At 42.0% G+C, this 16,399-nt stretch overlaps 1 protein-coding gene across 1 annotated transcript in view; it reads right to left on the bottom strand.

Moving 5' to 3' along the window:
* Positions 1–16,399, bottom strand: part of TMEM67 (transmembrane protein 67) — a 297,637-nt gene that overhangs the window by 27,986 nt on the left and 253,252 nt on the right. Inside the window, 2 exon segments of the mRNA XM_053715910.1 lie at positions 14,362–14,466; positions 14,563–14,679. Of these exon segments, the coding sequence (XP_053571885.1) occupies positions 14,362–14,466; positions 14,563–14,679 (222 nt within the window).

Genomic DNA, 16,399 nt, shown 5'->3' with positions numbered 1-16,399 from the left:
CTCTGGCCTCCCACATCACTGCCACTAAGTAAACCTATTAACCCCTAAACCGCCAGCCCCCCACATCGCAAAAACTAAATTAAACTATTAACCCCTAACCCCAACAACCCCCTAACTTTATATTAAAATTACAATATCCCAATCTTAAAATAAATAAAAACTTACCTGTGAAATAAAAAAAAACTAAGTTTAAACTATATATTAAACTAACATTACTATTATACTCAAATTAAAATAACTACAAATTAAAAAAAAAACTAACACTACTAAAAAAAATTAAATCTACAGTTAAAAAAAAAATTAAAAATACTAAATTACAAAAAAATAAAACACACTAAATTACCATGCCTGGGTCTTTTTATTTTTTGTAACTAGATTTTTTTTTTTTTTTTTTTTTTTTAATGTGTAATTTAGTTTATTAAATTTGTAGTTATTTTAATTTTAGTATAATAGTAATGTTAGTTTAATAACATAAATTATGCTTACCTGATAATTTCCTGTATAAGAAGAGCCCACAGCTTTATTCCTTACTTGTGGGAATACAGAACCTGGCAACCAGGAGGAGGCAAAGACACCCCAGCCAAAGGCTTAAATACCTCCCCCACTCCTCTCATCCCCTAGTAATTCTGCCAAGGGAACAAGAAACAGTAGGAGAAATATCAGGGTATAAATGGTGCCAGAAGAACAAAACATTTAGGTCCGCCCAACAGAAAAAACGTGCGGGGGCCGTGGACTCTCCTCATACAGATGGAAAGGAAATTATCAGGTAAGGATAATTTATGTTTTCCATCATAATATGAGGAGAGTCTATGGCTTCATTCCTTACTTGTGGGAAACATATACCCAAGCTCTAGAGGACACTGAATGAAAACAGGAGGGCAAAAGAGAGGCGGACCCTATTCTGAGGGCACCACAGCCTGCAAAACTTTTTTTCCCAAAAGCTGCTTCAGCCGAAGCAAAAACGTCAAATTTGGAAAACTTTGAAAAAGTATGTAAGGAGGACCAGGTAGCCGCCCTACAAATCTGCTCCATAGAGGCCTCATTCTTGAAGGCCCAAGATGAAGCCACAGCTCTAGTTGAATGAGCTGTAATCTTCTGAGGAGGCTTATGTCCCGCTGTTTCATATGCTAAGCGAATAATGCTCCTCAACCAAAAAGATAGGGAAGTGGAAGAAGCCTTCTGCCCTCTGCGCTTCCCAGAATAGACGACAAACAATGCTGATGTCTGTCTAAAATTCTTCATAGCCTGAAGATAGAACTTCAAAGCTCGAACCACATCCAAATTATGAAGTAATCGCTTCTTTGAAGAAGGAGGATTAGGACACAAGCAAGGAACCACAATCTCCTGATTGATGTTGCGATCAGACACAACCTTAGGGAGAAAACCCAGCCCAGTGCAAAGAACAGCCTTATCAGCATAAAAAACTAGGTAAGGAGGCTCACATTGCAAGGCCGCCATCTTAGAGACTCTGCGTGCCGAAGCAATAGCCAGTAGAAAAAGAACCTTCCAATACAGTAATTTAATGTCAACCGAATGCATGGGCTCAAACGGAGCCCTCTGCAAAACCTTAAGAACCAGATTTAAACTCCAAGGAGGAGCGGAATGTCTAAACACAGGCCTGATTCTAGACAGAGCCTGAACAAAGGACTGTATATCAGGAAGCTCAGCGAACCTCTTGTGTAATAACACAGAGCCGAAATCTGTCCCTTTAAAGAACTAGCGGCAAGTCCCTTCTCCAAACCATCTTGGAGAAAAGAAAGAATCCTGGACACCTTGACTTTATGCCAGGAGAATCCACGCTCTTCACATCAGAATAAGTAGGTACTCCACACCTTATGATAGATGCGACGGGTGACCGGCTTTCTAGCTTGAATGAGAGTATCAATCACTCTCTCAGAAAAACCTCTCTTGGCTAGGACTAAGTGTTCAATCTCCACGCAGTCTGCCTCAGAGAATCTAGATTCTGATGAACAAAGGGACCCTGTTCCAGCAGATCTCTGCGACAAGGTAACATCCATGGAGGAGATGAGGACATCCCCACCAGGTACGCAAACTACATCCTTCGCAGCCACAATAGAGTAATTTGAATAGCCGAAGCTTGCTCCTGCTTGATGCGGGCCACTACCCAAGGAGGAAGTGGTAACGGTGGAAAAATGTAAATTAGGTTGAACCTCCAAGGCACTGCTAATGCATCTATCAGCTCTGCCTGTGGAAATCCGCTTCCCAGTTGTCTACACCCGGAATGTGGATCGCAGACAGCGAGCAGTTGTGGGCCTCCACCCACTCCAGAATCCGAGATACTTCCCTCATAGTTAGGGAGCTCCTCGTTCCCCCTTGATGGTTGATGTAAGCAAACGAGGTTATGTTGTCCGATTGGAATCTTATAAACTGGAACGAACAAAGAAGAGGCCAAGCCTTCAGAGCGATGAAGATCGCTTGAAGTTCCAAAATGTTGATCGGGAGAAGAGAGTCCACCGGCTCTGTGCCTTCCTGGCACCCCAAACAGCTCCCCATCCTGATAGAATTGAGACTGTACTCACAATCTCCCAGGATGGTCTCAAGAAGGATGTCCCCTGGGACAGGCGATCTGGACAGAGCCACCAAGAGAGCGAGTCTCTCGACCAGTTGTCCAGAGAAATCTGTTGGGACAGATCCGAATGGTTGCCATTCTATTGCCTCAGTATGCACAACTGAAGAGGTCTGAGATGGAACCTGGCGAATGGAATATCTATGCTGGACATCATGAGCCCAATTACCTCCAATACACCGGGCCACAGATGGCCTTACGGAGGTCTGGAGGGCAAGACAATTGGAAGTAATTTTGCAATGTATCTGGTCTGTAAGGAATATCCTCATCTCAATATCCTCAATCTATTATCGTGCCTAGAAATTCCACCCTGGTAATGGGAACCAGAGAACTCTTTCCTAAGTTTATCTTCCATCCATGAGATTGAAGAAGAAGAGCTCTTGAATGGTCCTCTGCCAGCCGGCAGGACGGAGCCTGGACCAGGATGTCGTCCAAGTATGACGTTACTGCAATACCTCTGGATCTCGCCACCGTGAGCAGAGCGCCTAGAACCTTCGTAAAGACTCTTGGAGCAGTAGCCAGACCAAATGGAAGAGCCACAAACTGGAAGAGCTGATCCAGAAAAGCGAATCTTAAAAACTTGAAGTGATCCTTGTGTATCGGTACATGAAGGTAAGCATCCTTCAAGTCTATCATAGTCATGAATTGTCCTTGAACTAAGGGCAGAATAGACCTTATCGTCTCCATCTTGAATGATGGGACCAACAGAAACTTAAGTCCTTTAGGTTTAGAATCGGGTGAAACGTACCCTCCTTCTTTGGGACTACAAAAAGGTTTGAGTAGTACCCTAGACCTCTCTCTGCTAGAGGTACTGGCACAATTACTCCCAGGGAGGAGAGATCCCTAAGGCACCCTAGAAAAGCTTCTCGTTTTTCTGGTCTTGCAGACAGGTTTGATAAGAGGAATCTGCCCCTGGGTGGATGAGATTTTAAACCTATCCTGTAACCCTGAGCAATGACCTCCAGAACCCAAGGGTCTTGCACATCCCCCAGCCAAGCCTCCACAAAAAGAGATAGTCTGCCCCCAACACGATCCAGCGATGGATCGGGGGGCCGCCCCTTCATGCCGATTTTGCTTCGGTGGGCTTCTTGTTTTGCTTGGATTTATTCCAAGATTGAGACGGTTTCCAAGTTCCATTGGACTGATCAGGCTTTGCGGAAGGCTGCTGGCGTTGGGATTTATCCGAACGAAAGGGACGAAAATAAGGACCCTGTCCTTTAGGTTTATTTTTCTTATCCTGCGGTAGAAAGGCACCCTTGCCCCCAGTGACCGTGGATATGATAGCGTCCAGGCCAGGACCAAAAAGAATCTTCCCCTTAAATGAAAGGGAAAGCAATCTAGATTTTGAAGTCATGTCTGCAGACCAAGACTTCAGCTAGAGCGCCCTATGGGCTAGAACAGAAAAGCCTGATGTCTTGGCATTCAAGCAAATAATCTGCATGTTTGCATCACAGATAAAAGAATTAGCTACCCTCAAGGCCTTAATTATTTCCTGGATCTCGTTGAGGGGAGTTTCCACCTCGATCATCTCTGATAGAGAATCGCACCAATAGGTAGCGGCTCCAGCCACCACAGCAACCGGCGGCGCAGGCTGAAACAAATACCCCGTGTGCTGAAACCTCTTTCTTAACAGAGTTTCTAGCTTTTTATCCATGGGCTCCTTAAACGACTTACTATCCTCAAGCGGGATAGTGGTGCGCATAGCAAGCGAGGAGATCGCTCCATCAACTTTAGGAACAGACTCCTACAACTCTAATTAAGATTCTGGAACCGGGAACAATTTCTTAAAAGAAGAAGAAAGGGAAAAAGAAGATCCAAGTCTCTCCCATTCATTCTTAATAATATTTGCCATCTTTATGGGAACCGGGAAAGTCTGTGGCACCACCCTGTCCTCATAAACCTTATCAAGCTTAAAAATAGAAGGTTCCTCAGGTAATTTAGGTTCCGGAACCTCTAACGTAGCCAACACTTCGTTTAAAAGAAAGCGTAAGTGCTCAATCCTAAATCTAAAGTCTGGTTCCTCCACAGCCGCAGGCTTAGAGGCAGCCGAATCTGACTCAGAAAGAACCTCCTCTGAAGTATCAGAGGTGTCTTCATCAGCGGATAATCTAGTATCAGATAAATCCAACAAGTCATCTACCAACAAGATGATAGATGACCCCTGGGAAGGATAGCAATATTTGGCCTTTCGCTTACACTTAGCAGGGCGAGGTAAAGCACTGAAGGCCGCAGACACTGCCGTTTGTAACTGTTCAGTCGTTTGTAACTGTTCAGTAAAGTCTGGTGGTAAGAGGGCCCCTCCCGAAGGAGGATTAGCAATGCAATGGGGAACTGCATGTGTAGTAGGAGATGATTGCAGGGAATGCACCTCACGGGAGGTGGACGACTCAGTGGTACTAAACATCTTGGTTTTTTTTAAATATAACTACCTTATAAAGGCATGTGGAACATAATTAAGCAGGCGGGTATATCGTAGCCTCCTCACAATAAAAACAGGTATTAGATATAGGTAAAGTGGGAGTACCCTCTAACGCATCAGAGTCCTCCATAGCTTGCACTTTTAATATGGACTATAGAAAAAAACATAATTTATGCTTACCTGATAAATTCCTTTCTCCTGTAGTGTAGTCAGTCCACGGGTCATCCATTACTTATGGGATAATATCTCCTCCCTAACAGGAAGTGCAAGAGGATCACCCAAGCAGAGCTGCTATATAGCTCCTCCCCTCTACGTCATACCCAGTCATTCGACCGAAACCAAACGAGAAAGGAGAAACTATAGGGTGTAGTGGTGACTGGAGTTTAAGATAAAAAAATTTAGACCTGCCGTAAACAACAGGGCGGGCCGTGGACTGACTACACTACAGGAGAAAGGAATTTATCAGGTAAGCATAAATTATGTTTTCTCCTGTTAAGTGTAGTCAGTCCACGGGTCATCCATTACTTATGGGATACCAATACCAAAGCTAAAAGTACACGGATGACGGGAGGGAAAGGCAGGATCTTTACACGGAAGGAACCACTGCCTGTAGAACCTTTCTCCCAAAAACAGCCTCCGAAGAAGCAAAAGTGTAAAATTTGTAAAAGACCAAGTTGCAGCCTTGCAAATCTGTTCAACAGAGGCCTCATTCTTAAAGGCCCAAGTGGAAGCCACAGCTCTAGTGGAATGAGCTGTAATCCTATCAGGAGGCTGCTGTCCAGCAGTCTCATATGCTAAACGTATTATGCTACGAAGCCAAAAAGAGAGAGAGAGGTAGCCGAAGCTTTTTGACCTCTCCTTTGTCCAGAATAAACGACAAACAGGGAAGAAGTTTGACGAAAATCCTTAGTTGCCTGCAAATAAAATTTCAGGGCACGGACAACGTCTAGATTGTGCAGAAGTCGTTCCTTCTTTGAAGAAGGGTTAGGGCACAATGATGGAACAACAATCGCTTGATTGATATTCCTGTTAGTGACTACCTTAGGTAAGAACCCAGGTTTAGTACGCAGAACTACCTTGTCTGAATGAAAAATCAGATAAGGAGAATCACAATGTAAGGCCGATAACTCAGAGACTCTTCGAGCCGAGGAAATAGCCATTAAAAACAGAACTTTCCAAGATAACAGCTTGATATGAATGGAATGAAGGGGTTCAAACGGAACACCTTGCAGAACGTTAAGAACTAAGTTTAAGCTCCACGGCGGAGCAACAGTCTTAAACACAGGCTTAATGCTAGCCAAAGCCTGACAAAAAGCCTGAACGTCTGGAACTTCTGACAGACGTTTGTGTAAAAGGATAGACAGAGCTGAGATCTGTCCCTTTAACGAACTAGCAGATAAACCCTTTTCTAAACCTTCTTGTAGAAAAGACAATATCCTAGGAATCCTAACCTTACTCCATGAGTAACACTTGGATTCGCACCAATGTAAGTATTTACGCCATATTTTATGGTAAATTTTCCTGGTAACAGGTTTCCTAGCCTGTATTAAGGTATCAATCACTGACTCCGAGAATCCCCGCTTTGATAGAATCAAGCGTTCAATCTCCATGCAGTCAGCCTCAGAGAAATTAGATTTGGATGTTTGAAAGGACCCTGAATCAGAAGGTCCTGTCTCAGAGGCAGAGACCAAGGTGGACAGGACGACATGTCCACTAGATCTGCATACCAGGTCCTTCGTGGCCACGCAGGCGCTATTAGAATTATCGATGCTCTCTCCTGTTTGATCCTGGCAATCAATCGAGGAAGCATCGGGAAGGGTGGAAACACATAAGCCATGTTGAAAACCCAAGGTGCTGTAAGAGCATCTATCAGTACCGCTCCCGGGTCCCTGGACCTGGATCCGTAACAAGGAAGCTTGGCGTTCTGGCGAGACGCCATGAGATCCAGATCTGGTTTGCCCCAATGCTGAAGCAGTTGGGCAAACACCTCCGGATGAAGTTCCCACTCCCCCGGATGAAAAGTCTGGCGACTTAGGAAATCCGCCTCCCAGTTCTCCACGCCTGGGATGTGGATCGCTGACAGGTGGCAAGAGTGAGACTCTGCCCAGCGAATTATCTTTGAGACTTCCATCATCGCTAGGGAACTCCTTGTCCCTCCCTGATGGTTGATGTAAGCCACAGTCGTGATGTTGTCCGACTGAAACCTGATGAACCTCAGAGTTGCTAACTGAGGCCAAGCCAGAAGGGCATTGAAAACTGCTCTTAATTCCAGAATGTTTATTGGAAGGAGTCTCTCCTCCTGAGTCCAAGATCCCTGAGCCTTCAGGGAATTCCAGACAGTGCCCCAACCTAGCAGGCTGGCGTCTGTTGTTACAATCGTCCAATCTGGCCTGCTGAAGGGCATCCCCCTGGACAGATGTGGCCGAGAAAGCCACCATAGAAGAGAATCTCTGGTCTCTTGATCCAGATTTAGCAGGGGGGACAAATCTGAGTAATCCCCATTCCACTGACTTAGCATGCACAATTGCAGCGGTCTGAGATGCAGGCGTGCAAAAGGTACTATGTCCATTGCAGCTACCATTAAGCCGATTACCTCCATGCATTGAGCCACTGACGGGTGTTGAATGGAATGAAGGACACGGAAAGCATTTAGAAGTTTTGATAACCTGTCCTCTGTCAGGTAAATTTTCATTTCTACAGAATCTATAAGAGTCCCCAAGAAGGGAACTCTTGTGAGTGGCAATAGAGAACTCTTTTCTACATTCACCTTCCACCCATGCGACCTTAGAAATGCCAGAACTAACTCTGTATGAGACTTGTCAGTTTGGAAACTTGACGCTTGTATCAGAATGTCATCTAGGTACGGAGCTACCGCTATTCCTCGCGGTCTTAGTACCGCCAGAAGAGAGCCCAGAACCTTTGTAAAGATTCTTGGAGCTGTAGCTAACCCGAAGGGAAGAGCTACAAACTGGTAATGCCTGTTTAGGAAGGCAAACCTTAGATACCGGTAATGATCCTTGTGAATTGGTATGTGAAGGTAGGCATCCTTTAAATCCACTGTGGTCATGTACTGACCCTTTTGGATCATAGGTAAGATGGTCCGAATAGTTTCCATTTTGAACGATGGAACTCTTAGGAATTTGTTTAGGATCTTTAAGTCCAAGATTGGTCTGAAGGTTCCCTCTTTTTTGGGAACCACAGATTTGAGTAAAACCCTTGTCCGTGTTCCGACCGCGGAACTGGGTGGATCACTCCCATTAGTAAAAGGTCTTGTACACAGCGTAGAAACGCCTCTTTCTTTATCTGGTTTGCTGACAACCTTGAAAGATGAAATCTCCCTTTTGGAGGAGAAGCTTTGAAGTCCAGAAGATATCCCTGAGATATGATCTCTAACGCCCAGGGATCCTGGACATCTCTTGCCCAAGCCTGGGCGAAGAGAGAAAGTCTGCCCCCCACTAGATCCGTTTCCGGATCGGGGGCCCTCACTTCATGCTGTCTTAGGGGCAGCAGCAGGCTTTCTGGCCTGCTTGCCCTTGTTCCAGGACTGGTTAGGTTTCCAGCCCTGTCTGTAACGAGCAACAGTTCCTTCCTGTCTTGGAGCGGAGGAAGTTGATGCTGCTCCTGCCTTGAAGTTACGAAAGGCACGAAAATTAGACTGTTTAGCCCTTGGTTTGGCCCTGTCTTGAGGCAGGGCATGGCCCTTACCTCCAGTAATGTCAGAGATAATTTCTTTCAAACCGGGCCCGAATAATGTCTGCCCTTTGAAAGGTATGTTAAGCAATTTAGATTTAGAAGTCACATCGGCTGACCAGGATTTAAGCCACAGCGCTCTACGCGCTTGAATGGCGAATCCGGAGTTCTTAGCCGTAAGCTTAGTTAAGTGTACTACGGCATCAGACATAAATGAATTAGCTAGCTTAAGGACTTTAAGCTTGTCTATAATGTCATCCAATGGAGCTGAGCTAATGGTCTCTTCCAGAGACTCAAACCAGAATGCTGCTGCAGCCGTGACAGGCGCAATGCATGCAAGGGGTTGTAATATAAAACCTTGTTGAACAAACATTTTCTTAAGGTAACCCTCTAACTTTTTATCCATTGGATCTGAAAAAGCACAGCTATCCTCCACCGGGATAGTGGTGCGCTTAGCCAGAGTAGAAACTGCTCCCTCCACCTTAGGGACCGTCTGCCATAAGTCCCGTGTGGTGGCGTCTATTGGAAACATTTTTCTAAATATAGGAGGGGGTGAAAAAGGCACACCGGGTCTATCCCACTCCTTGTTAATAATCTCTGTAAGCCTCTTAGGTATAGGAAAAACGTCAGTACACACAAGTACCGCATAGTATCTATCCAGCCTACATATTTTCTCTGGAATTGCAACCGTGTTACAATCATTCAGAGCCGCTAATACCTCCCCTAGTAATACACGGAGGTTCTCATCGGCATAACTTCCCCCTCGTTGTCTGGTGAAATTTTCTTTACATGTACAGATTGGCTTTTATTTAAAGTAGCATCAATGCAATTAGTACACAAATTTCTATTGGGCTCCACATTGGCCTTTAAACATATTGAACAAAGAGATTCATCTGTGTCAGACATGTTTAAACAAACTAGCAATGAGACTAGCAAGCTTGGAAAATACTTTTCAAATAAATTTACAAGCAATATAAAAAATGTTACTGTGCCTTTAAGAAGCACAAAAAACTGTCACAGTTGAAATAACAATGAACCAAATTAGTTATAGTAACCAGATTTTCACAGTAAATGCATTAAGTTAGCAAAGGATTGCACCCACCAGCAAATGGATGATTAACCCCTTAGTACCCAAAAACGGATAACAATTTAATATAAACGTTTTTATCACAGTCAAAACACACTCTCACAGGTCTGCTGTGAGTGATTACCTCCCTCAAAACTAGTTTTGGAGACCCCTGGGCTCTGTAGAGACGTCCTGGATCATGGAGGAAGAAATAGGAAGACTGTGACTGAATTTTTACTGCGCAATAAAGCGCTAAAATAGGCCCCTCCCACTCATAATACAACAGTGGGGAAGCTCAGTAAACTGATTTTATTCAGAAACAAACGACAGCCATGTGGTAAAAATCATGCCCATAAAGTTTTATCACCAAGTACCTCAGAAAAAAACGATTAACATGCCAGAAAACGTTTTAAAAATAAAATTATGAAATGTTATTAATAAGCCTGCTGCTAGTCGCTTTCACTGCAGTGGAGGCTCAAATATAACTTAAATGTATACAGTATTTTCTTAGTGAAGTTCCATTCCCCAGAAATACCTCAGTGTAAACATACATACATATCAGCCTGATACCAGTCGCTACTACTGCATTTAAGGCTGCACTTACATTACATCGGTATTAGCAGTATTTTCTCAGTCAATTCCATTCCTTAGAAAATAATATACTGCAACATACCTCCTTGCAGGTGAACCCTGCCTGCTGTCCCCTGTTCTGAAGTTACCTCACTCCTCAGAATGGCCGAGAACAGCAAGTGGATCTTAGTTACGACCGCTAAGATCATACACAAACTCAGGTAGATTCTTCTTCTAATGCTGCATGAGAAAAAACAACACACTCCGGTGCTGTTTAAAATAACAAACTTTTGATTGAAGAAATAAAAACTAAGTTTAACAACCACAGTCCTCTCACACGTCCTATCTATTAGTTAGGTGCAAGAGAATGACTGGGTATGACGTAGAGGGGAGGAGCTATATAGCAGCTCTGCTTGGGTGATCCTCTTGCACTTCCTGTTAGGGAGGAGATATAATCCCATAAGTAATGGATGACCCGTGGACTGACTACACTTAACAGGAGAAAATAAATGGCACCTTTATACCCCCAACGGCCGGGGCACTCACCACCTCCTATGACCCAGGCCCCACAGAGAAACTACTTCTTCTCCTGTAAACCGCACGGTCAGGAAAGAGCAAGTCAATGAGACCACACCCGGTCACATGGTGTGCCACGCAGGACCGCCCCTGCTCCAGGAAAAGAATGCGCCAAATCTAACAGGCTGCACAGTTATCCAAAAACGAAAGAAAAACCTAAATGTTCCCACCTCTGCCTGAGCCTCATCTTACACATGTCGCAGCATAAAACATAATAAAGCAAATTATGCATAAATCCCCCCTGTTCAATAATCTCCTTCTGGAAATATTAACCCTTGATTCCATACAGATAAAGGAGTCACACTGTGACCCTGTCTTCTTACGTGTCAGGGTGCCAGGAATCAGACTGAGACGAGAAGTGCAAAAATAATCACACCTTTATTAATAGCAAAAAATAATAAAAAGTCCACGAGTCAAATAACAAGCCAGGAATCAAAACCAGAGCTGGTAGTCAGACAAGCCGAGTCAGGAGCCAAAGCAAATAGTCAGACGAGCCGAGTCAGGAGCCAAAGTAAGTAGTCAGGCGAGCCGGAATCAGGAACAAGGAGAACAGCAGAGTCAGGAACAAGCCAGGAATCAGGAACCAGGAAGGACGTCAGACAACCAGGTAATACACAGGAGCTCTCACAAACAGGTCTGAAACAACGCAAGGGCAAAGCATACTGAACAGAGGCCCTTTAAATAATAAGTGATGACATCACAATTCTGAGACTGCATCCTGTCTCACACGGATGATGTACACCAGTCTGGCCATAAAAGGAAGTGCAGGAAATGAGCAGCATCACACAGTATGCACCAGAGTTAGCAAGAGAGGTGAGTAAAATGGCTGCCAGCAGCACATGGCAAACAAAGCAGGGAAAAAACCCTGACATTACGTTATCATATAAGATAAAATGAAACAATCTTAATGGAATCACCACCGTGGAACAGACACACAGCCTCTCAAGTGATAGAAGCAGGCAGTGAAAATCGTCAACACTGATTGCTTAGGAGTTGTTAATACAAGTCTGGATGGTTTCGCAGAAAGACTCTCCCTGCATCTCCAGACCCTAACATTCTTCAATGCTCTCACTGAGAGGCTGACAAGACTACTTAAAACTCCAGTCCCATACTGAAGAGTACTACCCTCCATAAGAGACTACTCTGAATCTTCAGACACTTCTATTCCATCCTCCTGTGACGAAAGGCAAAGAATGACTGGGGGATGAGGGGAGTGGGGGTGGTATTTAAGCCTTTGGCTGTGGTGTCTTTGCTTCCTCCTGGTGGCCAGGTTCTGTATTCCCACAAGTAAGGAATGAACCCATGGACTCTCCTCATATTAAGATGGAAATATAGTTTAATCTTAGTTTTTTTTATTTTAAGATAGGGATATTGTAATTTTAATATAAAATTAGTGGGTTGTTAGGTTTAGGGATTAATTTAGTTTTTTGCGATGTGGGAGGCTGGCAGTTTAGGGGTTAATAGGTTTATTTAGTGGGAGGCTAGAGGTTTAGGGGTTAATAACTTTATTTAGTGGCGGCGATGTCGGGGAGCGGCGGAATAGGGGTTAATATCTTTATTATAGGGTGGGCGATGTTGGGGTGCGAGGGAATAGGGATTAATAATTTTTTATAGTGGTGGCGATGTCGGGGAGCGGCGGAATAGGGGTTAATAAAATTTTATTAGCGGTGGCGATGTCGGGAGCAGCAGATTAGGGGTTAATACGTTTCATTTAGTGTTTGCAATGCGGGAGGACCTCAGTTTAGGGGATAATAGGTAGTTTATGGGTTTTAGTATACTTGGTAACAGTTTAGTTATGAGTTTTGTGTAACTATTTTGTTGCATAAAACTCATAAAATACTGGTCTCAGATTGCGGAACGGATCGTGTCGGTATAGGCTGCAAAGCAAGCATTTTAGCCTATTCGCACAACTTGTAATGGCAGCGCTATGGAAATTTTTTAAGTGTGGGACGGACGTTGCGTTACAGGCTAAAATGCTTGCGGTACAGCTATACCGACAAGACTCGTGATGGCTGCAGTCCGGTTTTTATACTGAAATGGCCATTTTTTTTCAGTGTTAAAGCCGGAACGCAAAACTTGTAATCTAGGTGTATGTTATTTCAAGAACAGTCACTGATAATGTACCTGCCCTATCATTAAGGATTGCTCATACTTTTTTTAACATATATTTTATCAAAACCATTACATTTTATTTCCTTACTTTTTATTTATTTAATATTTATACTCTCCCTCGCTATCTTAAAGGGATGTTAAACAGTCTGTATGATTGTTGAAATAAAAAAGCACTACAAAAATCACTGCAATATGTATTAATCATCATTTTAAATGGATTTTACCTTTTATTTCTTTGTTTACACTACATTTGTGAAGTGTCCATTACTTCCTGTCGCAGCCCTAGCCTGATGGCATAAAACTTCTAGAGTAACATGAGATGGTTTGCTATAAAGTGAATAGACTAGATCAGTGTTTTTCAACCAGTGTGCCGTGGCACACTAGTGTGCCGTGAGAGATCCTCAGGTGTGCCACGGCAGACTGACAACAGTGTGACATATTTTTTAAACTTTGCTTGTTTTTTACTCCCAGTGCAGGGGTAGTTTGTAGGAGGCATGGCATAACAGCACAATACATACAGTATATGTGTGTTTGTGTGTATGTGTATATATATATGCTGTATTAGGCTACAATGTGTGATTTTTTTAAAATTTTGGGATGGTGGTGTGCCACAGGATTTTTTAATGTAAAAAAGTGTGCCACGGCAAAAAAAAGGTTAAAAATCACTGGACTAGATAACAAGAAATAAGATTTGATCATGCTCAGATCAGTCACAAGGTAATCTAAATTGACAAGATGTCAGCTCTCTTATCCCACTGAGGGCATGAGGAAAACTGAGAATTTCTAAGTGCTCATTAAAGTTGTTTGCTGTTTTTTACACAATCTGTTTGTTTGTTTTTTGTTTACTTTGATTTAACATATTTGCACTGTATAATATCCCTTTAAGCCTCTGTATCTTTTAGATTACTGTGCATATTTGGTTTTAATTGTCATGTGATGCCAATAACTTTGCATAACTTAGCTTATCATAAAACTTTGCAGATATATACTATATATCCATTGTTTTAATCCTAAAGTAACCATAATGCCCCTTCCCTTCTTATCACAGGAAAGGGGCATTATAGACTAATTAACCTTATATTTTATTAAGTACATCTCGTTTTTTTGTTTTGAACATTATGGACTCTTTTCCACCAATATATATATATATATATATATATATATATATATATATATATATATATATATATATATATATATATATTAATTAAACATTTGTGAAAAATAAATCATTTACTTATTTCAGATAGATCTTAGAAAATGTGGGGTTTCTCTGTCTCTTTAAATCTACATTTTTGCTACAGCATTTTGTATAAGCAAGTTAAAACTGGACATAATTACATGATCAATAAAGGAACTTAGGAATTTATTCATTGTATGGTATGCCCTTGTACTTTGCTCAGAAGAGGTGGAGACCGTCTGCAGAAACCTCGAAGGGCCACTCCTCTGGGGAAAGAAAAGACAAATCAAGCATTTTTTATTCCATAGATAAACACATAATATATACATTTACATGCAGTATACATAAATATTTTTGTATACCTTTGTCAAAAAGTCATGAATGCGGTCAAAGTGCATTCTTGTTCTGTTTGAAATTGAAATCTGAAATGTCTGAATATCTGTATTTGGTTGCAGACCTCTTTGACTGCACATATTTTCCTAAAAAGGAAAAACAGCAATCACAAAAGCAATGTATAATAATCAAAACACAGCTCTTCAGTGTAGTTTAGTATAGCAAAGAGACTTAAAGGGACATGAAACACAATTTTTTTATCCAGATGGAGCATACAATTTTAAACAACTTTCCAATTTACTTCTATTATCAAATTTGCTTAGTTCTCTTGGAATCCTTATTTGAAGGAACAGCAGTACACAACTGGCAGCTTTGCTAAACACAATGATTAAGCCAAAGACAATATGTGCAGCCACCAATCAGCAGCTAGGTTCCAGTAGTGCATTGCTGCTTCTAAGCTTACCTAGGCATGATTTTAAAAATAGGATAAGAAGAGAACAAAAGAAATTAGATAATTTAAAGAAAACTGAAAAGTTGCCCAAAATGGAATGCTGTATCTGAATCAATTTAATTTTGACTTTACTGTCCCTTTAAATGTATATATATATAATTTAAAATATAGCTAGTACTGGATATCATGCTTATTTCTGTGCCCCCCCCCCACACACAAAAAAGGGAACTGAGGCATAATATGGAAATTGTATGATTTATTAGGTGTAATTTCAATAACTAGTAAAATCGCCTGAAAAAATGCTCAGACATTTGCATATGCTACATTTAGGCTAGATTAGAGTGGAACGCAAAATTGCCCTTATGCGAGCACAATAACTGCGCTCCACTAAGTAATATCAGCGCACACAAATGTGCAGTGGTATTACAAGTTAAGCTCACGGGAGCACTCTTTCATAGGCTCCAATGGGAGCCTCGTTCTCATGCCGTAAAACACGGCTGAAAGTCTAGCGCAGCAAAGGGGGTAAGTCGTGCAACAATGGGGAGCAAATGTTAAATATATATGTATATAAGCATATACATATATATTTACAGGGAACGCAGTCCCCTTAGACCCCAATGTAAAGGCACTTTTCAGTTCTTTTTTTTTTTCTAACACCCCACAATGGCACACTTTAACCCCTAAAAACTGCACTGTGCAGTTTTTTTAAAAAACAAATAAAAGATGCTACACATTATTTTATTACAAAAAGTAACTTCACAATTTATTTTTGTAGGCAATATTTTACGGCAATTAGCCACTTATAATGGTTGGTTATTTATCGTGCGCCTGTAACTGGTCGAAATTGCCTGTTTACGGGCGCGCAATAAATTAGCGCTCCACTTGTAATCTGTCCCTTACCGTAAATTTTTCCAATCAGTTAAATTCAACAAATAAATAGTAACAGTGAATTAAAATTTGCAGTAAAATGTGGAGTTAAGTTTGTTCATTGCAGATATTGTGCCAAATTCCTTTCACTTACAAAATCAACAAATATTGTTATTTGATCAGGGGTACCCAAGCTTTAAAATTGTAGAGGAAGAAGAGGTACACTGTATGGCCAAAAGTATGTGTACAACTGACCATCACACCTACAGTATACTATCTTGTTGGACATGCCAACTCAAAATCATGGGCATTAATATGGAGTTGTTCTCTTCTTTTATGGCTGTAACAGCCTCAACTCTTCTGGGAAGGCTTTCCACAAGACTTTGGAGTATGTCTGTGGAATTTTTTTGTGCCTATTCAATTAAACTCGTCAAACCATGTCTTCATGGACCTTGCATTGTACACCGGGACTTAGTCACGCTGGAGCAGGAAATGGCATTCAGCAAACTATTGACACAAAGTCAGAAGCACCCAATTGTCTAAAACGT

This window comes from Bombina bombina, chromosome 5 (assembly GCF_027579735.1).
Source record: "Bombina bombina isolate aBomBom1 chromosome 5, aBomBom1.pri, whole genome shotgun sequence".
NCBI classification, from domain to species: domain Eukaryota; kingdom Metazoa; phylum Chordata; class Amphibia; order Anura; family Bombinatoridae; genus Bombina; species Bombina bombina.
The sequence above is the reverse complement of the archived record's forward strand: the minus strand, read 5'-3'. Positions and strand labels throughout refer to the sequence as shown.